Source organism: Rhinatrema bivittatum, chromosome 4 (genome assembly GCF_901001135.1).
Source record: "Rhinatrema bivittatum chromosome 4, aRhiBiv1.1, whole genome shotgun sequence".
Classification (NCBI taxonomy): domain Eukaryota; kingdom Metazoa; phylum Chordata; class Amphibia; order Gymnophiona; family Rhinatrematidae; genus Rhinatrema; species Rhinatrema bivittatum.
Genome location: NC_042618.1, coordinates 221,356,110 through 221,384,032, shown reverse-complemented (window position 1 = coordinate 221,384,032; position 27,923 = coordinate 221,356,110). Strand labels below are relative to the sequence as shown.

Genomic DNA, 27,923 nt, shown 5'->3' with positions numbered 1-27,923 from the left:
CGGGAACATCAATTGGCTGGAAGCCCGGGCAGTCCAGTTGGCAAGCCTGCAGGGAGGAACCAAGAGCCAGCAAGTGTCACAGGAGATAGGCCAACTTATGGAATGGGTAGATGTGCATCTTCAGGAGATCTCAGCCTCTTACATTGCAGGAAAAGACAGTGTAAGAGCAGACTTTCTCAGCAGGGAGAATCTGGACCCAGGCGAATTGGTCTTGTCGTATGAGGTATTTCAGCTGATAGTGGATCACTGGGCCTTCCATTTCTAGACCTATTGGCGACTTCTCGCAATGCAAAGGTTCCTCGATTTTTCAGTTGCAGGAGGAATCTGAAATCCTTGGGTATTGATGCTCTCATGCAGGACTGGCCAGAGGACAAGCTGCTGTATGCCTTTCCTCCATGGCCCATGTTGGACAGAATAGTTCGGAGGGTCGAGGGACACAGAGAGATGATGCTTTAGGTGGCACCAGATTGACCCAGGAGACCATGGTTTGCAGATATGCAAAGGCTCCTGGTAAACTCCCCTCTCCAGTTTCCAGCACACAGGAATCTGTTGTGGCAGGGACATGTTCTTTACGAATATCCGACTCGTTTTTATCTTATGGTCTGGCCCTTGAGAGGGCTCGCTTGCTGAAGCGTAGATATTCTACTGCAGTGATTGCCACCTTACTAAGAGCAAGAAAATTCTCCACTTCATTAGCCTATGTGCGGGTTTGGCAAGTATTTGAGGCTTGGTGTGAAAATCGAGGCGTGCTTCCTCATTCAGTTAAGATCATGCTCATTTTGGAATTTTTGCAGGATGCATTGAATAAAGGGTTGACCCTTAATTCCTTGAAGGTACAGGAGGTGGCTCTTGCTTCAGTGGTCAGGTGAATTGTGAATCCTTATCAGCTCATCCAGGTGTGGCCCGTTTCTTGAGAGGAGTGAATCATCTTCGTCCTCTCTTGTGGTTAATGGTACCCTTGTGGAGTCTTAATCTGGTTTTGGATTTCTTGGCAGGCATTACGTTTCGACTGAGGTGCTGCCTTTCTTTGCGATTACAGACCTGAAAACAGTTTCTGATGGTGATATGTTCTGCGCATCGAATTTCTGAGCTGCAGCTTGTCTTGCCAAGAGACGTTTATTGATTTTTTCCTCTAGGAACTTGGTCAAATCTTTTTTAAACCCAGTTACACTAACTGCCTTAACCACATCCTCTGGCAATGAATTCCAGAGTTTAGCTATGTGCTGAATGAAAGACAATTTTCTTCAGTTTGTTTTAAATGAGCTACTTGCTAACTTCATGGAGTACCCCCTAGACTTTCTATTATCTGAGAAAGTAAATAACTGATTTGCATTAACCTGTTCAAGTCCTTTCATGATTTTGTAGACCTCTGTATTATCCCCTCTCAAGTCATCTCTTCTGAAAACTGAACAGCCCTAACTTCTTTAGCCTTTCCTCATAGGGGAGCCGCTCCATGTCCCTTATCATTTTAGTCTCCCTTCTCTGCACTTTCTTCAGTGCAAACAGAATTGCACACAGTATTCAATCTCACAGTGGAGCGATACAGAGGCATTATGACATCCGTTTTATTTGCCATTCCCTTCCTAATAATTCCTAACCTTCTGTTTGCTTTTTTGACCGCACAGCACACTGAGTGCTAACTCCTAAGATGGAACCTAACTCCTAAGATGGAACCTAACATGTAACTACAGCAAGGGTTATTTTTCCCTATATACATCACCTTGCACTTGTCCACATTAAATGTCATCTGCTATTTGGAAACCCAATCTTCCAGTCTCACAAGGTCTTCCTGCAATTTATCACAATCCACTTGAGATCTTTGAAAGTTATCCTTTAAAAGTTAATGAATGTGGTCTTCTACATTCTATGAGTTTTTTATTTTGACTAATTTTAAATCTATTTATTGAATGTAGATAAAAGAGAGCATGTCTGATGATGAACATCAAAGAAGGCTGGAAAGAATCTGGATGGATCTTCACTTCCCATATTGTGAAAGATTCGATATGGCAATCAAATACAGTTCAAGAAAATATCAAAGACAACTCAATAAGGTAACTTTTCTATTTAATTAAGAGATTGTACTTATCCTTGTTAAAGCAGGAAAAACAAATTCAGAATTCACTAACTCCCAGTTTTCTTAATTCAACAGGTCCTTCAGTTTGTTGTTAATAAAACTAAGGTAGCGACATTAGTCAGTAAATTATATCAGACCAATTGAGTGCTGGTTTCTATACCTCAATGATGCATTATTTTCATCAGTGCTGGTTTGCATTTAGATGTGGTGATGGTACAATCACACCACCAAAACTAAAGAGACCAGAGGAGCAAAATGTTAACAGGGAATGGTGATAGTAATGAAGGAGGAAAGGGAGCATTGGAGGAGACAGGGTGGGGAGAGATACCAGAGGATGGACTGATGGGGGAAAGAAGGGAAAATGGAGGGGGAATAGAACTTGACACTGCCAGTGGTTTTTATAATATCCTAAAGTGAATTTCTATAAGTTATATATATGTTGGTTAATAAGTAACTTGATTCTCTTGTTGATTAGTTAATTTCCTGTCCAATATTTCGTTCAATGAATATGATTGTTGGCTGCTAAACGAAAAGATATTTTTCATAAATTTATACTATTAAGTTACTTGATTTCACTGCAAGGAGCTTCCCAAGATCAAAGTTCTAGAATCTTTCTATGTGGTTTTTGTGTGTAGCAATCAATGAGCAACTGATCATTATAAATATTAATCCCTTTTCTTTTACTCTTTCAGTGCTTTGCAATTGCATCAGTTTCTTCATAGTGCTTTTGTGCCTTCAGATAGCCTCATCTCAGCAGTGCTGTCATGCTGCTTTAATACCTCATGGTTGCTTAGCGAGTAGAGCAGGGTTGGGAAACTCTGGTCCTCAAAGATTCCAAACCCATCAGGTTTTCAGAATAAATCCTAATAAATATGCATGAAATGATTTGCATACAGTTGAAGCAGTGTGCCTGAAAATTTGTCATATGTATCAATTAGGGATATCCAGAAAACCCAACTGTATTTGCCCACCCCTGGCCTAAAGTGTTAGCTTCGTGGACCCTTGGGCCGATCGGAACCGATGGAAGGAAGGCTAAGTGGGTACTCAGCGCTGGGCCCGATCGGAAGGCGGCAGGTGCGGACTCGGAGATGACTGGAGGAAGGAATCACGAAAAGCCCTATGCGACCAAGGGCTAAGCAGGAAGCCGGAGAAGGTGAGACTGGCCTGGTGGTGGAAGGTCTTCACCCTGGAAGCCGGTACTCCCCCGAGAGGAGCTCGTAAGAGTCCGGCCGCTGGGACTTAGGAGATTCACCCTGGAAGCCGGTGTCCCCCCAGGAGGAGCCCGTAGGGACCCGGCCGCTGGGACTTAGGAGAATCCTCGGAGACAGAGTCCTGAAGAAGTCCAAGGTCGAAAGCCAGAGGGACGTCGCTCACCAGGCCAAGTCGTATTCCAGAGAATCACCGCTAGCCGATCCGAGTCAGGAACCAGAGAATCACCGAAGCCAAGCCGAGTCAGGAACCAGGAAATCAGGAGACGAAGCAGGAACGCAGCAACTGGAAGCAGGAAGAACCTGGGAACCTCGTTGCAAGGCAGAGAAGAGGAGCAACTGCAGGGCTTAAGTAGCCCTGCAGCGTCTGACGTCATCGGAGGCAGTCCCCGGCTTTCCCGCGCTGGCCCCTTTAAGAAGGGAGCTCAGCCGCGCGCGCGTGACTAGGGGGCGGAGCCAGCCGCATCGAGACGCCGTCCGCTCCTCCGAGGCAGGAGCGCGGCGCCAGAGGCCTGTGCAGGGCTGAGCGAGCGGGAACGGGCCCGGGCCGCGCCGACCCCGGGACTGGCCTGGGAACGAGTCCGGACCGTGCCACGGGTGAGTGCCGACCCCGGGGCCAACCCGGGGTCGCAACAGTACCCCCCTCCTACGCCCCCTCCCCGGGGGCCGCGGCTTCGCCGGGTGAGCCAGATGGAACTGGCGGAGAAGGTCCTTATCCAGGATGTGGGTGGAGGGTTCCCACGAGTTCTCCTCAGGACCGTATCCTTCCCAAGAGAGAAGATATTCCCAGCGATGACGACGGAACCGAACATCCAACACCTCCTTGACCGTGTACGTGGCCCCGGGGTCCGAAGCAACATCAGTGGGCTCCGGAGGCAGAGGTCGGAAACGAGAGAGGACCACAGGCTTGAGAAGGGAGACATGGAAGACATCATGTTTCCGAAGGGTAGAAGGAAGACGTAGGCGATAGGAAACCGCGCCAACACGTTCGGCTACCCGGAAGGGTCCAATGTAGCGAGGCGCTAGCCTCATGGAAGGAATCCGAAGCTGGATGTTCTTGGTACTGAGCCATACCTTAGATCCGGGCAGAAACACTGGGGCTGGGCGCCGGGACCGATCCGCGTAAGCCTTGAACCGAGCGGCAGTGCAGTGAAGCTTCTCTTGCGTGGCGCGCCAAAGCTTGTGAATTTGGCTGGCCGTCAGTTGCGCCGCTGGTGAGGAGACAGGTACCGGTAGCGGTAGAGGAGGTTTGGGAACCTTCCCATAAACCAACTGGAAAGGAGACTGTAGCATGGCGGAGTGTCGATGGTGATTATAAGAGAACTCGGCCCACGGTAGAAGAGCGACCCAGTTGTCCTGCAGCTCTCCTACAAAGGCTCGGAGGAAAGCCTTCAGAGTTCGATTTGTGCGTTCAACTAGACCGTTGCCCTGAGGGTGAAACGCCGTGGTTAAGTCTAGCTGAACCCCAAATTTCCTGCAGAGAGCCCGCCAGTACTTTGCCGTGAATTGGGGCCCTCGGTCCGAGGCAATATGTAGAGGCAGACCATGCAGTCGGAAGACATGATGGACGAACAGCTCTGCTAGCTCAGGAGCCGTGGGCAACTTGGCAAGTGGCACAAAATGGGCCATTTTCGAAAAGCGGTCAACCGTGACCCAAACCACAGTCTTACCTTCAGACGGGGGCAATTCTACTACAAAATCCGTGGAGATGTGAGTCCACGGTTCCGTGGGTACTGGGAGTGGCTGGAGGAGACCCCAGGGACGACCAGGTACGGGTTTCTGCTGTGCGCACGTGGGACAAGACTGTACATATAGACGAACATCCTCCTTCACTCGCGGCCACCAATAGAACTCTGTTAGTAGTTCAAGAGTCCGGGCGATCCCGGGATGACCGGCCGTCAGAGAGTCGTGTGCCCATGCTAGGACCCTCTTTCTCGAGCGTACGGGGACTACCGTCCTCCCCGCTGGTGCAAGTTCGGTGGCAGCCAGTTGGACTTTAGCCGGATCCAGAATGAATTGAGGGGTCTCAGAGGTATCCTCGATCTCAGTGGTGCGTGAGAGGGCGTCTGCCCTAACATTCTTGGTCGCTGGTCGATACCGAAGGGAGAAATTGAACCGGCTAAAAAAGAGGGACCAGCGCGCCTGCCGGGGATTGAGCCTCTGAGCATGGGATAAATATTCCAAATTCTTGTGGTCTGTGTAAACTATGATTGGATGTTGAGCCCCCTCCAGCCACTGGCGCCACTCTTCAAAAGCTAGTTTGATGGCAAGGAGCTCTTTGTCCCCGATACCGTAGTTCTTCTCGGCAGGTGAAAACTTACGGGAGAAGTAGGAACATGGCCGAGCTTTACCGTCCTTGGTGTTCTGGGACAGGACGGCCCCGACGGCCACATTGGAGGCATCCACCTCCACTATGAACGGGCGTAAGGGGTCCGGATGTCGGAGGCAGGTGTCCTGAAGGAAAGCCTCCTTAAGGTCCTGGAAGGGCTGTACGGCGGTTGGGGTCCATTTACGTGCATCGGCACCCTTGCGCGTGAGGGCCGTTAGGGGCGCCACCAAGGTGGAATAATGCGGGATAAAGTGGCGGTAGAAGTTGGCGAAGCCTAAAAAACGCTGGAGCGCCTTCACTCCCACCGGTTGAGGCCAGTTCCGGATAGCGGCAACTTTACCGGGATCCATGCGGAAGCCGGTAGAGGAAACGATGTACCCCAGGAAGGGCAAAGATTCCTCCTCGAACTGACATTTCTCCAGCTTGGCATATAATCGGTTCTCTCTTAGCTTTAGCAAAACCTGGCGAACATGTTGACGATGTTCCTCAAGGTCCCGGGAGTATATTAACACATCGTCCAGGTAGACGATGACTGAGGTGTACAGGAAGTCGCGAAGAACCTCGTTCATTAGATTTTGGAACACGGCTGGGGCGTTACAGAGACCAAATGGCATAACGAGGTATTCGTAATGACCGTCCCTGGTATTAAAAGCGGTCTTCCACTCGTCTCCCGGTCGGATCCGTACGAGGTTGTACGCCCCTCTAAGGTCCAGCTTGGTGAAGATGCGGGCCCCTTGCAGACGATCCAGGAGTTCCGGAATCAGGGGTAACGGATAGCGGTCTCGTCGGGTGATCTGGTTCAGGCCCCGGTAATCGATACAGGGCCAAAGAGACCCATCCTTCTTGGCCACGAAGAAGAAGCCGGCTCCTGCCGGGGAGTTAGATGGTCTTATAAACCCTCGGTCCAGATTCTCCTTAATGTAAGCAGACATGGCCTTGGTTTCCGGCAGAGACAGAGGGTAAACTCTACCGCGAGGTGGGGTAGTATCTGGCAGCAGATCAATCGCGCAATCGAAAGGCCGATGCTCAGGTAGTAATTCAGCCCTCTCCTTAGAAAAGACATCCCGGAAGGCCTGGTACTGGGGTGGCACCGTCAACGGGGCTGCCAGGAGCGGAAGCGTCTGGAGTGGACGAGCAGGAAGACAGCGATGAACGCATGCCGGCCCCCATGACGTGATCTGAAGCGAGTCCCAGTTTATCACTGGAGAATGTTTCCTCAGCCAGGGCAGTCCTAAGATGAGCGGGTGAATGGATTTCTCAAGGATGAGGAAAGAGATCTCTTCCCTATGAAGAAGCCCGACCTGAAGCTGGAGAAGATGCGTACGAGTGGTAATGGTCCCCGGGAGGGGAATCCCCTGGATGGAAGATACCCGCAAGGGTGGTTCCTGAGGCAGGACCTCGAGCTGCAGTTGTACCAGATCGCGGAGGATAAAATTCCCCCCGGACCCGGAGTCGAGCAGTGCCAAGGTATCGAATCCTCCTCCTGGGAGACAGAGTCTCGCCGGGACGGTACATGGGGAGTTTGGAGAGGTACTGCCTAGAATCAACTCCCCACTAGACTCTAGGTTCGGGCGTTTCCCGGATGTTCAGTGCAGCGAGCCAGGAAGTGCCCCTTGCCACCACAGTAGAGACATAACCCCTGCGAGCGTCGACGCCTCCGTTCTTCGGCTTCCGCCAGCTGCCGCAGGTGGTGGGGCTCGGCCCCGAGGTGGCATGGTTCGACGACCGGCCTGCCCCTGGACGGACCTTCGCTCCCGGAAGCGGCGCTGGATGCGTCGGTCAACTCGTCCGGCCAGCTCTATGAGCTCCTGGAGATCGTCCGGAAGGTCCCGGGCCGCGAGTTCGTCCTGGAGCCGTGGAGAAAGGCCCTCCAAGAAAATTCCGTGTAGGCTGTCCTCCCCCCAGGCCAGTTCGGAGGTGAGGGTCTGGAACTCCATAGCGTATTCCTCTAGGGGACGATTGCCTTGTCTCAGCTGGAGCAGTTCTGAGGCGGCCGTGGAAGCACGAGACGGTTCATCAAAAATTCTCCGAAAAGCCTCGACGAACTGCACAAGGTTATTCAGTCGGGAATCCTGGCGCTCCCAGAGGGAGGAGGCCCAAGCCAAGGGTCTCCCGTCAAGGAGGGAGATAATGTAGGTCGTCTTGACTCGGTCCGTGGAGAATTGCGCAGGCAAAAGGTCGAAGCGGATATAGCATTGGTTGAGGAATGCCCGGCACGCCCTCGGATCTCCTGAGTACCGAGGCGGTGAAGGCATCTGTACCGGGGCGGAGGAACCCGTATTGACCTGAGACGAGGATGCTGCAGAACTGGCTGCGGAGGCCCCCTCAGCCCGATCCGCCAGGCATTGAACTGTTGACATCAAGGTGTCGAGGCAGATCTGTTGCTGTTGCAGCTTCTGGGCTATGCCCAGAATAGCCTTGAGGTCGGCAAGGTCCGCCGGGTCCATGGCTTTGCAATCTGTTAGCTTCGTGGACCCTTGGGCCGATCGGAACCGATGGAAGGAAGGCTAAGTGGGTACTCAGCGCTGGGCCCGATCGGAAGGCGGCAGGTGCGGACTCGGAGATGACTGGAGGAAGGAATCACGAAAGGCCCTATGCGACCAAGGGCTAAGCAGGAAGCCGGAGAAGGTGAGACTGGCCTGGTGGTGGAAGGTCTTCACCCTGGAAGCTGGTACTCCCCCGAGAGGAGCTCGTAAGAGTCCGGCCGCTGGGACTTAGGAGATTCACCCTGGAAGCCGGTGTCCCCCCAGGAGGAGCCCGTAGGGACCCGGCCGCTGGGACTTAGGAGAATCCTCGGAGACAGAGTCCTGAAGAAGTCCAAGGTCGAAAGCCAGAGGGATGTCGCTCACCAGGCCAAGTCGTATTCCAGAGAATCACCGCTAGCCGATCCGAGTCAGGAACCAGAGAATCACCGAAGCCAAGCCGAGTCAGGAACCAGGAAATCAGGAGACGAAGCAGGAACGCAGCAACTGGAAGCAGGAAGAACCTGGGAACCTCGTTGCAAGGCAGAGAAGAGGAGCAACTGCAGGGCTTAAGTAGCTTAAGTAGCCCTGCAGCGTCTGACGTCAGAGGCAGTCCCCGGCTTTCCCGCGCTGGCCCCTTTAAGAAGGGAGCTCAGCCGCGCGCGCGTGACTAGGGGGCGGAGCCAGCCGCATCGAGACGCCGTCTGCTCCTCCGAGGCAGGAGCGCGGCGCCAGAGGCCTGTGCAGGGCTGAGCGAGCGGGAACGGGCCCGGGCCGCGCCACGGGCGGGCGCCGACTCCGGGACTGTCCTGGGAACGAGTCCGGACCGCGCCACGGGTGAGTGCCGACCCCGGGGTCGCAACATAAAGAATGTTCGGGCATCTATAGTGTTTCTCTGAAGACAAGCAGGATGGCAGTCCTCGCACATGGGTGACATCATCAGATTGAGGCCAGCACGGAGATTTTATTTCAGAGTTTCTTAAAACTTTGAGCATGCCCTACTGGGCATATGCAGCATAGTAGTTCATCAGGGTTTAGGCCCCAATCAACAAGCATTCCCCTTTTTAAGGTTTTGTCTGCTAAAATAAATTAAATAAATTAACTGATCCTACCAGTTGGATTCTGATTCAGAATATGCTTGGCGGTATGATTATGAGGACTTCTTCAACCAGGAGAGGTCAATAGGTCTCCCTTTAGAACCTTGTCCTCTGTAGGAAAGGAGGTATCCTCCTGAGGACCTCTCCTTTGCTGATTTTTTATGTATTTATTTAGTTATAACTTACAATTATACTAAGAAATAATTCTTGTGCAGAAAATAAGAAACATTTAGTAATCATTTCTCATCAAAAAGGAAAATGTGATACATTAAACTTTAGCCCACAAAAACACGCTAAAGATGTCAAGGAATTAAATCCTTTGCTGATTTTATTAAGAGAATGCAGAAGTTGGAAGAGTTCAGATCAATTGTGGAGCCCCCTAAAGATCTCATGGCAGTCCCCATCTATGAGATATTTTAGGAGTGCAAATGAAGATGTAGAAGAGTCTCCTCTATGTGGCTTCAGTAGGAAAGAAGGCAGATGCGACATATCATGTCCAGAAAACGCCAAGATTTGAGAAGCAGCAGTTGTCACACCTTCCAGTGATAGGTGAATTCACTTTCAAGAAAGCCAATATATCTAGAACCCATTATTTGGTGCCTCAAGTAAAAGACTCCTATACCCTGGACTGCCTTGGGAGAAAGGTTTTTCAGGGAGCTATGCTTAGTACTCACATAGCATCCTATCAGCTATTCATGAGCTAGTATGTGCAGGACATTCTGAAAATCATGAAAGAGTTGGCAGCACCACTTCCTCTGAAGCAGCATGATGACTTGGAGTCACTGGCAGACAAAGGCATGGACTGTGGAAAGAGCACAATACATTCAACCTTTGATGTGTTTGAGATGCCATCAAGAGTTTCTGTAGTGGGTATTGGTGCCTGCAGGTTCAACTGGCTGCATGCCCCAGATCTTCAGAAGGATATACAGGGTAAGACTTGCTGATGTGCTTTCCAATGGAGAGAATATCTTTGGAGATAAGCAATGGCTTTGATTAAAGACCACTGTACAAACCCTTTCCACTGCCACTCTAGATCCCCCTCCTTTAATCAGGAGGTACCCAAGTGGGGCGCCAAGAAGGAGTTTCTATCAACTGAGGAAATGTTTTCTTCTGCCCCCTCAGTTCCATCAGTTGGGTCTGTTGCCTCTGTTGCCACAGCAAGGTCCTTGTGCTTGCTGTGGCAACAGAGGGCCCCAAATCTATAACCAGCACCCCAGCCAAAACTTGGGACTGGGTTTTCACTGGATCATAGGAGTATAACAGAGAGCCCAGTATCCATGCCAGAAGGCCTGCCTATCAGGAGCAGGCTAAGATTTTACGTAAATCATTGGACCAGAATAACTTCAGACACTTGGGTCTTCATCATAATTCAAAAATGGTACAAACTACACTTATTGAATATATTTCCAAATCGCCCACTGAAATCCGCTTGATCCATGTCTCAGCCTTGGGAATTGCTACAAATGGAGCTGTCTTCCCTCTTAGAGGTCAATGCAGTTGAGCCCACCAAGGGAAAGAGGGTTGAGATTTTACTCTCAAGTACTTTCTGATCCCAAAGAAAATAGAGGGACTGTGGCCCTTTCTAATCCTAAGGTTTCCCTTTCTCAGAAACGGGGACCAGCTATGCGCTTTAAATTAAAGGACCTACATGAAGGTATTTCCTGAACATACCCAGATCAGTCCAGACAAGTGGGTTTATGCATCCTTACCAGCAGATGGAGACAGAGAAGAAAAACTTTGAGGCACTGCTACATAAACAAGAGTGCCAACTGCAGTCCCTCAGTATTTCTCTGTCTCCAGCAGATGGTGTTAAGTTTTGTGGACCCTTGGCCTGAGGTGATGTTGGTGCCACCTGTGGAGGGTGAGCTCCACAAATCTCCACTGTCGGGAGGTGAGGCCGTACGGGAATCAGAGGCAGACAGGAGCTTCGCCAGTACCAGCACATGTTCCCCGCAGGTTGAGCCCTTGGGTGCCGGGGCCAGCTGGTCTTAGGTGAGCCTCTGCGTGGCTGGTCTTGGGAGAGCGGCCAGAGGGTGGCGATGTTGGGTCTTGGGTCCGAGAAGGGCAAGGCTGGAGGTAACAAGAAGGAGAGGTCAGGTCCAGTCCGGGGTCTGAGGCAGGCAGCAGAAGGTGAAGGTCAAGTCCGGTCCGAGGGCAGGCGGCAGAAGGTGAGGGTCAGGTCAAGTCCGGTCTGAGGTCAAGGGCAGGCGGCAGCAGGCGGTGAAGAAGTCCAGTCCAAGGCACACGGGGGGCCCGAGGGGGCTGAATCTGGGGTCGAGGTGCTGACAGCTGTCACCCAGGAGAGAAGACTGCTGAAGCCGGACCGTGGAAGCAGGGACTTTTGAAGTAGGAACATCCGAAGTAGGAAATGCTGAAGTAGGGGCCTCCAAAGCAGGAATGCTGAAGCAGGAACAGTGAAGTAGGAACTAGGGAACTCGTTGCCAAGTCAGTCAGCTGGACCTAGAGGTGATCCTTATATTGGCCGGATGAACCTGACATCATCACAAAGGGCCGGAGCCTGATTTCCCGCCCCTGGCCCTTTAAAAGGAGGCAAGGCGGCATGCATGCGCGCCTAGGGAGGGCCCGGATGAGAGCGGCGGCATTTCGGCCGCCATGCAGTCTGCGGGAGGCCCGGACCAGCGGCGGAGCGTGGTGGTAGGGGCTGGCTGCTGCCACGAGGGCACCGGGAGCCAAGGAGGACGAGAGGCAGCAGGTGAGTGGTGCCGGCCGCAGGTTGTAGCGGCTGGTGAGCGTAACAGATGGTAGAGGTACAAACTTGCAGTTCTGACTGATTTGTGAGACTTGGAGATTTGGCGTTGGATTCAGCTTCCCGAGGTGCTAGGTTCCTTTATGGGCCATCTCTCGGTTGATCCGGGCGACCGAGGGGTTGGATACCTCTGGCTGTTGTGGTTTACTGTCTCCAGGGACCTTGATAGCCAGGGACTAGCTCCCTCTTGGTATCCCCAAAAGAGAATTCCTGGCGTCTTTGGATCTAACTGAAGCTTATCTGCATATTCCCATTCAAAAGGACCATCAGAAGTTTCTGCGGTTCAAGACATTGGGCCAGCACTTCCAGTTTCGGGCTCTTCCCTTATAATTGGTCACGGCACCCCTGACTTTCACAAAAGTGATGGTGGTGGTGGTGGCGGTAACCTTGCGATGAGAAGGGATTCTGGTCCATTCGTATCTAGACGATTGGCTTATCTGGGCAAAGACGAAAGAGAAGTGTGGTCGATCCTTGCAACGAGTGATCAAGGCCAGTGGAAGCACTAGGCAAACTAGGCCTGGGCCTAGGGCGCCGCGAGCAGTGGTATCCCGAGGGGAGCCAATGCCCCCGGGCGCAGGGAGGCTCATGCGGCCGCTGAGCAGTGGCACGTATATAGCAGGCAGATCGGCAGAGCCGTGGTGGAGCTCACGTCACCGAAGAAAAAGATCGCGTTTAAACGCGTTGATACTCCTCCTCCTTCCTGCCTGCACGGCCCCGGAAGTAAACGTTGCCGGAGCCGAGCAGGCAGAAAGGAGGAGGAGCATCAGTGCGTGCAGAAGAGGAGCAGCACTTATGGGCCGCCGCAAATCCCAAGTTGCAGTGGCCCGAGAAGAGGAAGAGGCCTGGTAGCGGGGCCGCTGCGGCCTGAGAAGATCAGGGCCGCTGCAGAGCCCATCCTGCGGCAACTCGCGAAGAGGAGGCCCAGAGGTGAGAGAGAGGCTGAGGGTCTGTAGAGTGTGTGTGTGTGTACGTGTATGAGATGAGTTGAGAGATTGTGTGGGAGTGAGGACCTGAATGTTTGCAGAGACAGCATGTGAGAGCCTCTGTGTGTGTGTGAGAGAGACAGCATGAGACAGTGAGAGCCTGTGTGTATGAATGATTGTATGAGAGAGAGCATGTGACAGTGAGAGCCTGTGCTTGAGCAAGACAGCATGTGGGAGTCAGAGAGAGCCTGTGTGTGTGAGAGTCAGACAGCATGTGCCAATGAGAGAGACTGTGTGTATGAATGATTGTATGAGAGAGAGCATGTGACAGTGAGAGCCTGTGTGTGTGTGTGAGAGAGAGAAATGCATGTGAGAATGAGAACCGGACTGTGTGTTTGAGGGAAGAAGATAGAGAGAAAAGAAATAGAAAAAAAGACAATATAAAAGGAATTGGCAAAAAAATAAGAAAGGGAAGGTGGAAAAAAATAAGAAAGGGAAGGTGGACAAAAAAAGCCTGTGACCAACCGATTAGAAAACTAAGATCAGGGAGAGGGATCTAAGATGGCACCCTGAACGGTCGCAGACTCGGACGCTCTCCATTTCCTCTGATAAAATAGTATTACCTGAATATTTCGATACCTTACAAAAGAAAAGGCAAAGTGAGGGTATTTCCATTTGTGCCCTCAACTTTAGCCGGTCAGCGAGTGATTTCGGAGTTCGCGACACCCATTTCGCAATGTTGGAAATATGTTATAAACTGATGTTGTAAACAGTGAGAGTTTAACTTTGAGGTCCTTGTTTAGAATTAAGTAATTGCAGCTTTTGACTCTCACCCTAAAAGGAGTCAGATCATTTATTTGATTCATCACACCTCCCTCTTTTGGATTTACTTTCGGTGTGGCTTTTTGCTTGTCTCCACTCTCTCTGGTACATATTTGTAAACAATGGCCACACCTGATGCCTTGGTACAGCAATACTATTTTTCAGCTTCTCAGTAGCTTTACCTCCAGTATATCTTACTTCTACAATGCATTTAGCTTATTTTGATCCTTTCTGTGCCTCATTTTAATCTTGGTCTAACTTGACCTTCTAGCTCTGCTGTGCATCAAAGCTGCTTAGCATCTGAATTCATCAAGGACTTAAGTAGAACTTAGAAACAACCCTGTTTTTTTACAGAAATTCCATAACCATTAGTATGAATGCATAGAAAATATTTTCTTTTGGAAAAAGGATAATTATATACCTGCAATAATTATTCTCATGGATTTATACAACTCACCATCTGCCACTTGGGGGAGTTGTAAACTCAATTCTTTGTACATCTCCATGGCCTTAGCTTTAAAACAAAATCTGACAATTGGCATGCAGGGCCATCTGAAAGGGTAGGCAGTGCAGGTGAGCACCAGCATGCTATGCTGCAACCATCAAGCTAGTAACAGAGGTAGGCTCCCGTCGTATTCAATTTTTATTGATTATTGCTGAAATTACTCTTACTTCCAATATCTTTAGCTATTGTGATCAGTTGTATTTGCAAGTCAGGGGGATCCCCATGGGATCCCCTATGGCACCTAGTGTAGCTTGTCTATACATTTCCCACTTTGAACAGAGATATATATATTCTACAGAATGGTTTTCAAAAATGTTGTGTTGGAAACGATACATCGATGACCTATTCTTTGTATGGTGTGGTTCAAGAGATGAGTTGAATCAATTTTTATTGATGTTGAATTCGAGTGATGATCATTTAAAATTCACCTCATCCATACATATAGATACTGTTAACTTTCTAGACATCCAGATTTCGAAGCATGAAGGGAAATTGGTAACTTCGGTTTATAGAAAAAAGACAGACAAGAACACCTTGCTACATTATGATAGCTTTCACCCCAAAAGGTTAAAAAATAATATTCCTGTGGGACAATTTTTACGCTATAGGTGGTTATGTAGTTCAACATTGGATTTTAAGATTCAATCTTCAAAATTGTGGGATAGATTTAGAGCGAGGGGGTACTCTAATTCTTGTATAAAGAAGGCATACAAACGAGCTCTGTATGCTAATCGAGAGAATCTTTTTCTCCCTAGCAATAAAGAGAGTCCGTCGAGAGTTATATGTACCGTTCCCTTTTCTATGAAAACTTCTGCAATAAAAAATTCAATTTTGAATCATTGGCACATATTATCCCCACTAAAGATTTTTGACCAACCCCCTATTTTCGCCATAAAAAAACGCCAATCATTACATGATAGATTGAAGGGACTCACTATTAAGGGTATTGAGAATAATCAGGTTCAGGGTCAGATTGCTTGTGGCTCCTGTTCCGTTTGTCAACACGTTGTTCAGTGCCAAAGTTTTCACCCTCCTAATACGAATTACATCTATACGTTACCTGGGTTATTTTCGTGTGAAAGTAGTGGGGTTGTGTACATTATTCAATGCCCATGCGACTTAATGTATGTGGGACAAACTTGCAGATCGGTAAGAACTCGTATTATAGAGCACCGCAGTAGGATTAAGGTATTAAAAGAACATGCCCCCCTGGTTGACCACTGGAGGGAGGCGGATCATTCATGGAAGGATATCAGATTTTTTGTTATTAAAAGAATTTGTTTAAAGAACGGTGGAGATTTGTCCACAGCGTTGCGACGTGCAGAACAAAGTTTCATTTTTAAATGGAACACTACGAGTCCTCATGGACTTAATGGACCGGTCGAATGGAGTGCGTTTTGGTGATTTTGAGGGTCCCTTTAAAGCTATGTCAGCTGGGTGTGTGAACTCGTATAAAGGAAGGGTAGATTCTGGTCCATTAAACATTTTTCAAACATGAAGTAGACGTAATTTCCGGGTAGGTGTCTGTTGAGAGAACGCGTTGGTGAGTACATTTAGAACTGGCGTTGGAATGGAATTTGTTTGACTCTTTTTTTCAATTCTGTGTTATAGATGATGAATCCTTTTTGGGGAAACAAGATGTTAAAAGAGTTTACACATTGAGTATAACTGTTTCCTTGAAGTATTTTGTTAAAGGTACGAGTCTTTATAACAGCGTCGGTATGAATGTTGGTTTATTGGTGATAAATTTGATTATCTGATTTTTTTCATTTCTATTTTGGATGTTATAGTTGGTTGTGATATGAACAACTTGAACTGCTCGTGAAAAATTCGTTTGGAGAATGTTTGAAGGTATTGGTGGGCACTTTTGATGTTTATTTTAAATGGGGATGTGGTCTCTATAAGTGATTATATGAAGGTTATGAGAGCGAGTTTCGATTGGCGATCTTATGATTGTGTGATAGTGGGGATTAACATAGGAGTATGGAAGATTTCGACATTAGGGGAGATATTTTGATCAATGGGGAAGCAGAACAGCAGAGATGTTGAGTAAGGATGTAGTAGAGCAGTAGAAATTTTGTAGTAGTGCATATGTTAATGAGGTACCTGTCCGTTGAAAAGATAATTATTATGATCTTAATTATCTTTATTCAGATTTCTGAATATTATAAAGTCCTTGTTGGGATATAATATCAACAATTGCGATTCAGTTCATAAGTTTGTTGTTGGAAGGCTCTTCAAAAATTGGCAACACGAAGAAATACATTTCTGTGAAAAGCATTAAGAGAATATTGGTGGGGTATAAGCGGTTGCTTATTAAGCTAAGTCCATCCCTGATGAAGCCATTGAGATAAGCTTGGTGAAACGAAGATCTTTGTTGGATATTTGGGACTTATATTCAGTTCGCTTATAAGATTTAATTATTTTTGAGCATTCGCACTTTATACAAATTATTAAATAATTGAAAAAACTATGCCAATTGATACTGTACATTTACATTATTATATACATTGTGCATTTTCATGTTGATTGATGAATTTTGTTTTTATATGTGTGTGCATGTGTGAAGGATGAGTGTGTTAGATAGATTTTAATGTTAGATAGGTTAACAAATATAAAAATAAAAAATGAATGTAATCATTGTTTGAATCCTCTTCTTGTGTATATTTAGTATTAGTCATCTTAGAGGGGACATGACACCTCCCCTTGTCAACCATGTCATTAGAGAAACACCCACCTCCCCCTCAGGGCCACCTGGATCACTGTTTTGTCTAGCAACAATCCTGTTGGAATGAATGAATGATGGTTGGTAGGTAGAATTCTAAGTTCTAGAACTGTTCACTTGGGAAGCTCCTTTAGGATGTATGATCTTGCTATCATGTATTTTATAATTTTACTGTACATGATCTAATGCCTCAAAATGGGCAAGTAAATATTAATAAATGTCTTTAGTCACATGACTCAGAGTAAATGCATGGAAGTACTTCCTTCAGAAAAGATACTTTACAGGTAGGGTCTTGAGAATTTAACCTCAGTTTGTAAGTTAGTTAATTTTTCCATTTGGTTTGAAGTAAAAAATATTTATAAGCATCACTTGTTAACATTATAAATACATCCTTTTATTCTTTCCTCCAGCTAAGGTTTCTCCAAGGACAAGCAGGATGGTAGTCCTCACATGTGGGTGACATCATCAGATAGAGTCTATCCTGGAACTTTTATGTCAAAGTTTCTAGAACTTCAACTGTGTCTCTCTGAACATGTCCAGCATGCCATTATACCACATGTCCACGTGGGGGCTCTTTCAGTCTCTTTCTTTCCACGGAGACCACTGGTCTTAGTTCTTCACTCTCCTGCTCCTCATGTTCTTCTCAGGAGGGAAGATATTGCAGGGTTCATTCATCATGGGACCCTGTGATCTTGTTTCATCTCCATGTAGTTCCCTAGGTAGGTTTTTCGGTTGGTTTTACATTTTTTTGTTCCATCTTTCAAGCTCAGTTGGTACCTGGTGGGCATTGACCACCTAGCAGTCATAGAGTTTGTTCTCATTTCCCTTGTTTTCCAGCTGGCCATGGATAAACAGACCAGCAAATTCCAATGATGTCTTCAGTACACCAGGGTTATGTCTATTGCAGATCTCCATGATAGATGCATCCTGTGCCTGGGGCATCATATGATATCTGAAGGTGTTATCTTTGCACAGCCTTAACCTTTAAAGGACATTCCTGGCTGGAACTGATGGAGAAGCACTTTGGGTACCAGAAGACCGACCCATTGGCATTGGCAATGGAGATGTCAACTTCGAAGGACCCGGGAGCTACACCAGATGCTGGTGATACATCATCATCGAGAGAGCATTCCACCCCCTTGATGTTGAATATCAGTAGAGACCAGAGAGACAATCCATTGCCTACTTCTTCCCATTTGAAGAAAGCACTAGGTCCTGCTTCTTCTACACAGATGTCATGTTGTTCTAATTCCAGGCACTGAGCGAAGGCAAAGAAGCATCGGCATTGGTCTCCATCAGTGCACGATGCCAGGAGTGGGGACTGTCCAGCAATGGCTGAGAACCCACTCAAAGCAATCCCATGGGGAGAAGAGCCCATCTTCACTGGGTGGAATTGCACCAGTATCAGCTATCGATGCACCTCTCAGTTCCCAGGAAGACATAGCCACCCCTCCTGCTTTTCAGTTGATATTGGCATCAGCTAACTTTGAGGAGAAACTGCATAAAAAAATTCAGCAAGCCTTGGGCAATATACTACAAGACCTTGGTGCTCCAGCAAAAGGCACTGAGACCAGCATGGACTGAAGTCAAGCCCTTGCTCGAGTCCCTCCAGCTACCTGGTGGCCTTGCACTGGAGATAGTACTGATGTTCGTTCCCAGAGAAGAATTGGAATCAATGGCAGCCTCCCTGACAGTGATCTGCAGTCTATCATGGAGGACGTTTCCCTGAGCCACCAGAGTTCCAGGCCCAAGCAAACTAGTATACCCCTCTCAGAGGCCTTGTCTAACAAATGGGCACTGTTCAGGTCTTCACCGCTGGCCTACCAGTCAGGGTCTGATTCTGAATTATTTTGGGGATACAGCTATAGATCCAATAATGCCTCTGATGAAGAGGACTTATCTGGTCTTGCCTCCCACCCTTCTCCCCCAGAGAGAAGGAAATCCCCTCCTGAGGACCTCTCCTTCACTGGTTTTGTTAGACGAATGGTGAAGGCCATTCCCTTTACTTTGCTGATGGAGGATGAAACCAGAAATAAAATGCTGGACATCCTCCAGGTTGTGGAGCCCTCTAAGTAGCTCTAGCAGTCCTAGAGTACAAACTCCTTCAGGAAGTGCAGATGAGGATGTAGGAAAAACCCCTCTCTGTGGCTCCTTTGAGCAAGATGGATGCAATTTATCTTGTCCTGAAGGCTCCCAGTTTTGAAGAGAGGCAACTACCAAACAATCTGTGATGGTTGAAACCGCTCTCAAGAGGGCCAAGAGGACTAGGACCCATGCCATGGTACCCCTGGGAAAAGATTCTAGAACCCTGGACACTCTTGGAAAAAAGGTATTTCAAAGGGCTATGGTGAATGCCCCCTAGCCTCCTACCAACTCTTCATGGGCCAGTATTTGAGGGACCTATTGTAGCAGATGCAAGGCGTGGCCGAGCAACTTCCTCAAAAGCAGTCACTAATAAAAGTGAAAGGAGTGCAGAAAAAAAAACATGGTCCACTTGACATTTGATATTTCTAAATGGCGTCAAGAACCTGTCATGGGGATTGGTAGCTGTAAACTCACCTGACTGCAAGTCTCAAACCTGAGGTCCTGGAAAGATTCTCAGATGTTCTGTGTGCCAGAGAGAATTTCTGTGGAGATAGGGTTAAGGAAGCAGTAACACAGGTATTTGAACACCATGCAACATTTCAGCAGCTCTCCATAATCGCTCCAGAACTACCCTCCTTTTTCAGTAGGTTTCTGGGAATGGGGCAAAGGAGGCACTCTTTCAGTTGAGGAGGCACTATCTTTTGCCCATATTCGACAGGCCCCATGCCACAGCCCTAAGTTAACGCCTAGGATGGCATTTTGATTAGAGCGCAGAGAGTATAGCTTACATTCTATCTGACGATTTTCCCTTCAGAGGCAGGCTGAGGTTTTATTTAAATAGCCCAGTATAACTTTGGACATGTGGGTTCTCAGCATCATAAGAAAAGGGTACAAATTACATCTATTGGGTCTTCCGCCAAATCATTCCCCCCCTCCCCTCCCCCCAGTTGAGGTCACTCTCCACATCAGGAATTGTTTCAAAAGAAGTTATCCTCCCTCTTAGAGGCCAGTGTGATCAAGGCTGTTCCACAACAGGAAAAAGGGTGGGGATTCCACTCCAAGTGCTTCCTGATTCCAAAGAAAATGGGAAGAGCTTGCTGCAACCTCCCTATTATCCATGGTTATGCCGCTGATCTGCCTTCCAATTCCTATACCATCTGAGCCTGCCTGCCTTTGCCAAAACACCTCCTTCCCTGTATCCAGTGAGACTGAATCCACCCCCTTGCTGATGTTATCTGGTGCGTCGGGTACAAGGGAGAGGCGCTCATGCTATAGGGCGCCATGCACCGAAGGAGTGCACTCAAGGAGCATGCTTCTTTGTACGCAGCCATGTCTCTTATTAATTTTATTTATGATTGTTCCGTATCATGATGGGTGAGTTTATTCCTATGATTTTGGGTCAGGGCAAATATGCAGGGATTATTCCTAAATCGCTCAGTAGGCCCCCGAGGAGTTTATCTGATTTGAAGAGAGATGATGTATACATGTGTTCAACTTAGAATTCCTTTCTCATGTATCTTGTTAATTTTCAAGCAATCAGGAAAAAGATTCTCATAATTATAGAGCTAATAAGAAAAATGCAACTGGGTTTATTTTGCATAACTGAATCCTGGCTTCTCCTTAACCAGCTTCATATTGATGGATACCAAATATTTTCCCACCCCTGCCCTATGAAGTGTGGTGGTGGTAATTTGATAATGGCCAAACTAATTCATGGATTAAAGGTAACCCAATTGGATTCTTTTTCCAGCCTTGAAGTCCCAGGTGAGCCTGTTCTCTCAATTGAAATTATTGGAGCTCTGCTAGACACAAGTAAGAGCTTTCCTTCTGCAACAGAGGGCTATCACCTTGATATCCACAAAGGAAAGAATCCAGATGAGTCAGCAAGCATCAGCATGGGACATGTTGAGATGTTGGGTCTTTGACATATAAATGTAATGCCCTTGGCACATCTCCACATGAGGAAAGACCTGTTGATCCTCAGATTATAGTGGCTGCAGACCACTTAGGATATACACGACAGTATCATGTCAACCACCACTCATGGACTCCTTTTCCTAGTGGTGGGATAATTTCAATCTGACCAGGGTATAACCTTCCAAATTGTCCAATCGAAATTGCCTACACCCCGGATGCACCCATTCTGGGTTGGGGAGCACATGTAGAGGTTCTCTGTATCCAAGGTCTCTGCTCTGCTCAGGAGAAGCTTCATCAACTTCACTTCCTGGAGCTGAGGGCAATTTGGTATGCTCTAAAGGCTTTCACAGATCAGTTAGACAACAAAGTAGTCCTGGTCCAAACAGACAACCAAGAGCTGATATTCTATATCAACAAGCAATAAGGTACACTATTGTTCTTCTTGTGTCAGAAGACTGTCCAGTTGTGGGACGGGGCCATCTCCCAAAAGATGGTTCTCAGGACCACATGTCCGACAAGTGTGGAGAATATCCTGGCAAATAAGTTGAGTCTGATCCTGGAACCACACAAATGGTTCCTGGACAGGGGAAAAGGGGAAGTAGCAAACCAGTTTTTCACAAGTAGGGCACACCCACTGTAGATCTGTTTGCATCCCCTTGGGACAGGAAAGTTTCACTCTTCTGTTGCAGAAAAATGACACAGGGCAAATTAGCTTTGGATACCTTTGCCCTAGATTGAGACAAGAGTCTGCTGTACACATATCCTCCAATAGTCATGAAGACTCTGTTAGAGCTGAAGGAAGATTGGGAACCTTGATTCTCATAGCTCTCTTTTGGACAAGAAGATTTAGTTCCCACTCCTTAGGGAGATGTCCATCAGGGAACTGATCAGAGTGGTGAATTCCCCAGATCTCATCACTGAGGATGAAGGCAAGTTGTATCATCCCAACATCAGGTCCCTAGCTCTCACTGCTTGGATGTTGAGGGTGACCTTCCAACCTCTTGATCTATTAGAGGATATGACTTGGGTTCATTTAGCTTCAAGAAAGAATTCCACTAGGTAACCATGTGTATGTTTATTCAATAAACATACACATGGTTACTGTGACTCCAACATCACTCTAAGCTACAACAGCAAGAGGAAATGTGGAAAAAAGGATTCGCACTCACAAAGTGGGGAGTAGCTGGCTTGTTACGGCGGTTACTACCCCAAACCAAATAAGCCTGATACTTCACTTTCAATACATATCCAGCATAGCTCTCTGCTTCAACAGCAGGGGAGAAGAAAAACTGATACTTCACGCATAGCTCTCTGCTTCAACTGCAGGGGAGAAGAAAAACTGATACTTCACGCATATCCAGCATAGCTCTCTGCTTCAACGGCAGGGGAGAAGAAAAAAGGATTCGCACTCACAAAGCGGGGAGTAGCTGGCTTGTTACGGCGGTTACTACCCCAAACCAAATAAGCCTGATACTTCACTTTCAATGCATATCCTGCTTCAACCGCAGGGGAGAAGAAAAACTGATACTTCACGCATATCCAGCATAGCTCTCTACTTCAACGGCAGGGGAGAAGAAAAACTGATACTACACGCATATCCAGCATAGCTCCCTGCTTCAACAGCAGGGGAGAAGAAAAACAACCAATAAGGGCTGAATAACACAGTCTGGGTAAAACAAATAAACATGGGTGTAGCTTGCTTATTGCGGCGGTTACTACCCCTACTACCCCTAACTAATCAAGCTTGATATTTCACTTGGTTGCAGCTCCATCACTGCTCTCTACAAATGTGAAGCTTGCTGGGCAGACTGGATGGGCCGTTTGGTCTTCTTCTGCCGTCATTTCTATGTTTCTATGTTTCTAGGAAATTCTATGGGCTAAAATGGAGGTGGTTTGCCTTGTGGTGTGAGCAAAAGGAAAATTAGTTTCTTACCTGATAATTTTCGTTCCTGTAGTACCAAGGATCAGTCCAGGACACCTGGGTTGTGACTCCGCACCAGTAGATGGAGACAGATTAAAACTTGTGGGCGGAGCCATATATAAGCCCCTGTGCCAGTCACAGCCCCTCAGTCATACGTAATGTCAAAGTAGAAAATCCAAAAGCCAACATAGCTAACCATAGAAACTTACTAAGTAAACGAAAATAATTCCAACACCCCTACAGGAAAAACAGACTCTCCAACCGGGAGAGCAAACAAAAACAAGGGGTCAGCGTATTAAAAAACAACAATGAGCGGACTCTCCATTACTATAGCGCCACACTGCGGGCGGGATCCTGGACTGATCCTTGGTACTACAGGAACGAAAATTATCAGGTAAGAAACTAATTTTCCTTTCCCTGTACGTACCAGGATCAGTCCAGGACACCTGGGATGTACCAGAGCTAAGTTATCGAGGGTGGGAAGCAGAGAGTCCCGCTCTGAGTACCCTCTCTCCAAATCCCCCAGCATCAGTAGCTTGAACATCCAAACGGTAATGTTTAATGAAGGTATGCAACGATTTCCAGGTAGCCGCCCTGCAAATCTCTTGAGGCGACACCTGAGAAGATTCCGCCCAAGACGCAGCATGAGATCTCGTTGAATGAGCTCGAAGACCCACTGGCAGTGTTTTACCGCGCATAATGTACGCGGAACCAATGGCCTCCTTGAGCCAACGGGCGATCGTCGTGCGGGACGCCGCAGAACCTTTCTTCGGACCCGACGTCAACACAAACAGATGATCCGATAATCGAAAAGAATTTGTGACCTCTAGATAGCGAAGAAGAGACCTCCGCACATCTAGTTTTCTCAAATCCCTCAACTTCGGGTCGGAAGATTCCCCAACCGCGAAAGCGGGAAGTTCAACCGATTGATTCAAATGAAAAGGTGATACGACCTTAGGCAAGAAAGAAGGAACGGTCCGCAAGGAAACCCCTGAATCGGAAAAGCGCAAGAAGGGCTCTCTGCAGGATAGAGCTTGCAACTCAGAAACCCGGCGAGCCGACGCAATGGCTACCAGGAATACAGTCTTTAACGTGAGATCTTTGATCGTAGAACGCTTCAGAGGCTCAAAAGGAGCTGAGCATAAGGACGAGAGCACCCAGTTGAGGTTCCAAGAAGGACAAGGGAGCCGCAAAGGAGGACGGAGGTGTTTCGCCCCCCGAAGGAAACGGGAGATATCCGGGTGGAGAGCCAGGGAGACACCCCGAATCTTACCACGCAAACAACCAAGCGCCGCAACTTGGACCCGTAGGGAACTGCACGCTAAGCCCTTGGCCAGCCCAGCCTGGAGAAAAGCCAAAATATCAGGAATAGCAGTGGAAGTGGGATTAAGACCCCGCTCCACGCACCATTCCTCAAAGACTACCCAGACTCGAACATAAGCCAGAGACGTAGACTGCCTCCTGGATCTCAGCAGCGTGGCAACTACCGCGTCCGAGTAACCTTTTTGTTTCAACCGATACCTCTCAAAAGCCATGCCGCGAGACAGAAGTGATTCGCATCCTCCAAACAGACGGGGCCCTGACGAAGGAGCCCCGGAAACCCCTGTAGACGAAGGGGTGCCGCCACCGACAACTGAACCAGGTCCGCAAACCACGGACGGCGCGGCCACTCCGGCGCCACCATGATCACGTCGGACGGGTGCAATTCTATGCGCCGCAGTATCTTGCCGATCATGGGCCACGGTGGGAACACATACAGTAGCACCTCCGCCGGCCAGGGAAGTGCTAACGCATCGACCCCTTCTGCTCCTCTTTCTCGGCGTCGACTGAAAAATCTCGGAGCCTTTGAGTTGTTCCATGTGGCCATCAGGTCCATGTGGGGCGTTCCCCAAGTCCTGCAAATGAGAAGAAACGCTTCTTCCGCTAGCTCCCACTCTCCGGGATCCAGGTGGTGTCGGCTGAGGAAGTCCGCCTGGACATTGTCGGCTCCTGCTATGTGAGACGCAGCGAGATCGCTGAGATGCCGCTCTGCCCAGGCCATCAAGGAACGCGCTTCCTCCGCTACTTGAGGGCTTTTCGTTCCGCCCTGGCGATTGATGTAAGCCACGGTGGTAGCGTTGTCCGACAATACTCGGATCGCCTTTCCTCGTACAAGGGGTAGAAAAGCTTGCAATGCCAGACGGACCGCCCTGAACTCTAGGCGGTTGATAGACCACCGGGTCTGATCTTCTGACCACAGACCCTGAACCGATTTCCCTTGGCAAACTGCACCCCAACCGGAAAGACTGGCATCCGTGGTCACCACTGTCCAGTTGGGAAGCAGAAGAGATACTCCACAGGAGAGATGTTTGGGATCCAGCCACCAGCCCAGGCTGGAGCGCACTTGACTCTCGAGAGGCAGTGGAAGATAATATTCCTCTGAAATCGGTTTCCAGCGGGACAACAATGAAGACTGCAGTGGCCGCAGGTGAGCAAACGCCCAAGGGACTAACGCCAGCGTGGAGGCCATAGATCCGAGAACTGTTAGGTAATCGCAGACTCGCGGACGGTGCTGAGACAAAAGATGTTGCACCTGAGACTGTAGTTTGCATATCCGATCCTGAGAGAGAATCACTCTGCCCCGTTTTGTGTCGAAAACGGCTCCAAGGTACTCCAAGGACTGAGTGGGTTCCAGATGACTCTTGTTGTAGTTGACCACCCAGCCCAGAGACTGCAAGAATTGTAGCACCCTGGCTACCGCTTGCCGACACAGGCTCTCTGACTTCGCCCGAATCAGCCAATCGTCGAGGTAAGGGTGAACCAGGAGGCCTTCCCGACGTAAGTGCGCCGCCACTACCACCATCACTTTCGTGAACGTCCGAGGCGCTGTCGCCAGGCCGAACGGAAGAGCCCGGAACTGGAAGTGTCTTCCCAGAATGCAAAACCGCAGGAACCGCTGGAACGCTGGTTGGATGCCCACATGAAGGTATGCTTCTGTGAGATCTAGTGACGCAAGGAATTCGCCTGGCCGCACTGACGCGATCACCGAACGAATGGTTTCCATCTTGAAGTGAGGGACCCAAAGGCATCTGTTGACTCCTTTCAGATCCAGTATGGGGCGGAAAGTGCCGTCCTTCTTGGGAACTATGAAGTAAATGGAGTACCGGCCTTTGCCGTACTGATCGGCCGGAACTGGAGAGATGGCCCCCAAGGTTTCTAGTCTTCGGATGGTGTCTAGCACCGCTGCCTTCTTCTTGGGATCCTTGCAAGGCGAGACCAGGAACTTGTCCGCTGGGATGCGAGCAAAATCTAACTCGTAGCCGTGTCTTATCACGTCGAGGACCCACTGATCCGACGTCATGTTGGCCCATTCCTCGAGAAATAAGGATAGACGCGCCCCCACGTTTGGAACAGCGTGCTGAGGGCGCGACGAGGGATGGGCCAGCCGAACTTCATTGCGAAGGCTTGGAACCCGCACCCGACGGGGCCCCTCCTTGCCTGCCAAAGCGTTTGCCCCGAAAGGACTGCTGCCAGTGAGTGTTTCGAGAAGAAGCCGGCCTATACGAGGGTCCGGTGGATCTTTGCGGCCTAGACTTCCGGGGACCCCGGAAACGGGCTCTGCCGGAAAACGAAGAGCGCGACCGGGTCCTATCCTCTGGCAGCCTAAACGCTCGGTTCTCACCCAGGGAAACCATCAAGTCATCTAACTCCTTTCCAAACAGCAATTTCCCTTTGAAGGGCAATGCTCCGAGGTGAGCCTTGGACAAACCATCCGCCGCCCAGTTGCGCAGCCAAAGGAGACGGCGTGCCGACACCGCTGCCACCATGGACCTAGCTGAAGTGCGTAAAAGATCATGGAGCGCATCGGCCCCATATGCGATAGCTGCTTCCAACCTGTCTGCTTGGGAAGCCTCCTCCGGAGAGAGACCCGCATTCGCCTGCAGTACCTGGGCCCAGCGCAGACTAGCTCGCATAGCAAAGTTCGTGCAAATGGCGGCCCGCACTCCCAGGGCGGAAACCTCAAAAATCTTTTTGAGCTGTACCTCCAACTTTCGGTCTTGAATATCCCGGAGGGCCGTCGTTCCCGTGACAGGGATGGTAGACCTCTTCGTGACAGCGGACACCGCCGAATCCACCTTTGGGAGTCGGAGGAGCTCCAGCGCGTCCTCCGGTAAAGGATAGAGTTTATCCATGGCCTTGCTGACTTTCAAACCTAACTCCGGAGTATCCCATTCCTTGAAAAGGATATCCGTGGATGAGAAATGAAAAGGGAAGGCGACCGCCGGTCCTGTGAGGCCGAGCAGAACAGGATCCATATTCGCCTCCTGGCGGACCACCACCGGAGGAGCTTCAATTCCCAATTCTTGGAGAATGGCCGGGATGAGAGGTGCCAGTTCCTCTCTGCGGAATAGCCGCACCACCTTGGGGTCGTCCCCTTCTGCAGCCTGAGCAGGTTTCTCTGCAATGGGCTGTGCAGTACCATCCACTGCTGCCTTCCCGGCCCCCGTCAGGGGCTCCTCGGAGGACTCCGTATCATCCCCAGGGGAATCCTCGGGATCCGATTCTTGCGGCACCCCCCTGGGAGGCCGCTTCCCCCGGGACGCAGCGTGGAGATCTCCGCGCCCTTCCTGGCTTTCTTTTTCCGTAGAGGGGACCCGTGGTCGGCCGCACGCGAGCCATTCCCCCGGCTGCGCCTGCTGCGCTTGTATCTGAGGACTTTGCGCAGTAACAGCGCAAAATCCTCAGAAAATTCACCAGAATCCGAAGAATCACCCTTGGAAGCCCCCCGGGACCGAAGCCCCTCCGAGGGAACCTCCCCCGCCGTGACACGCTGCGGGGAAAGCGCGGGAGGAAAGGAAGAGGCCTCCACCGTTTCCCGCGAAATTTCCCGTCCGGTGGCCAAAATGGCCGCCACTCCCGCACTGACCGGGAAAAGATCCTGAGGCCTGTCAGCGGAGCTACCACCGCGCGACGGCGAACGCGCGACCCGGGAACGAGCCCCCCGCGGCGCTACCGAAGGTCCCTCATCACCCGGGACGCAGGCCGAACAAAGGCTGTCCCTTGAGAGACGCGCGCGCGCGCAGAGCCGCAGGCCCTGCACTGTGCAGC

The 27,923-nt window shown here is 49.3% G+C and overlaps 1 protein-coding gene across 4 annotated transcripts in view; it reads left to right on the top strand.

The window, feature by feature from the left end:
- CCDC87 (coiled-coil domain containing 87) overlaps positions 1 to 27,923 on the top strand; it is a 513,138-nt gene that overhangs the window by 447,309 nt on the left and 37,906 nt on the right. For all 4 annotated transcript variants that reach the window (XM_029599749.1, XM_029599748.1, XM_029599751.1 and 1 more), the window contains one exon: positions 1,914 to 2,051. In XM_029599749.1, the coding sequence (XP_029455609.1) occupies positions 1,914 to 2,051 (138 nt within the window). The remainder of the gene's footprint in view (positions 1 to 1,913; positions 2,052 to 27,923) is intronic.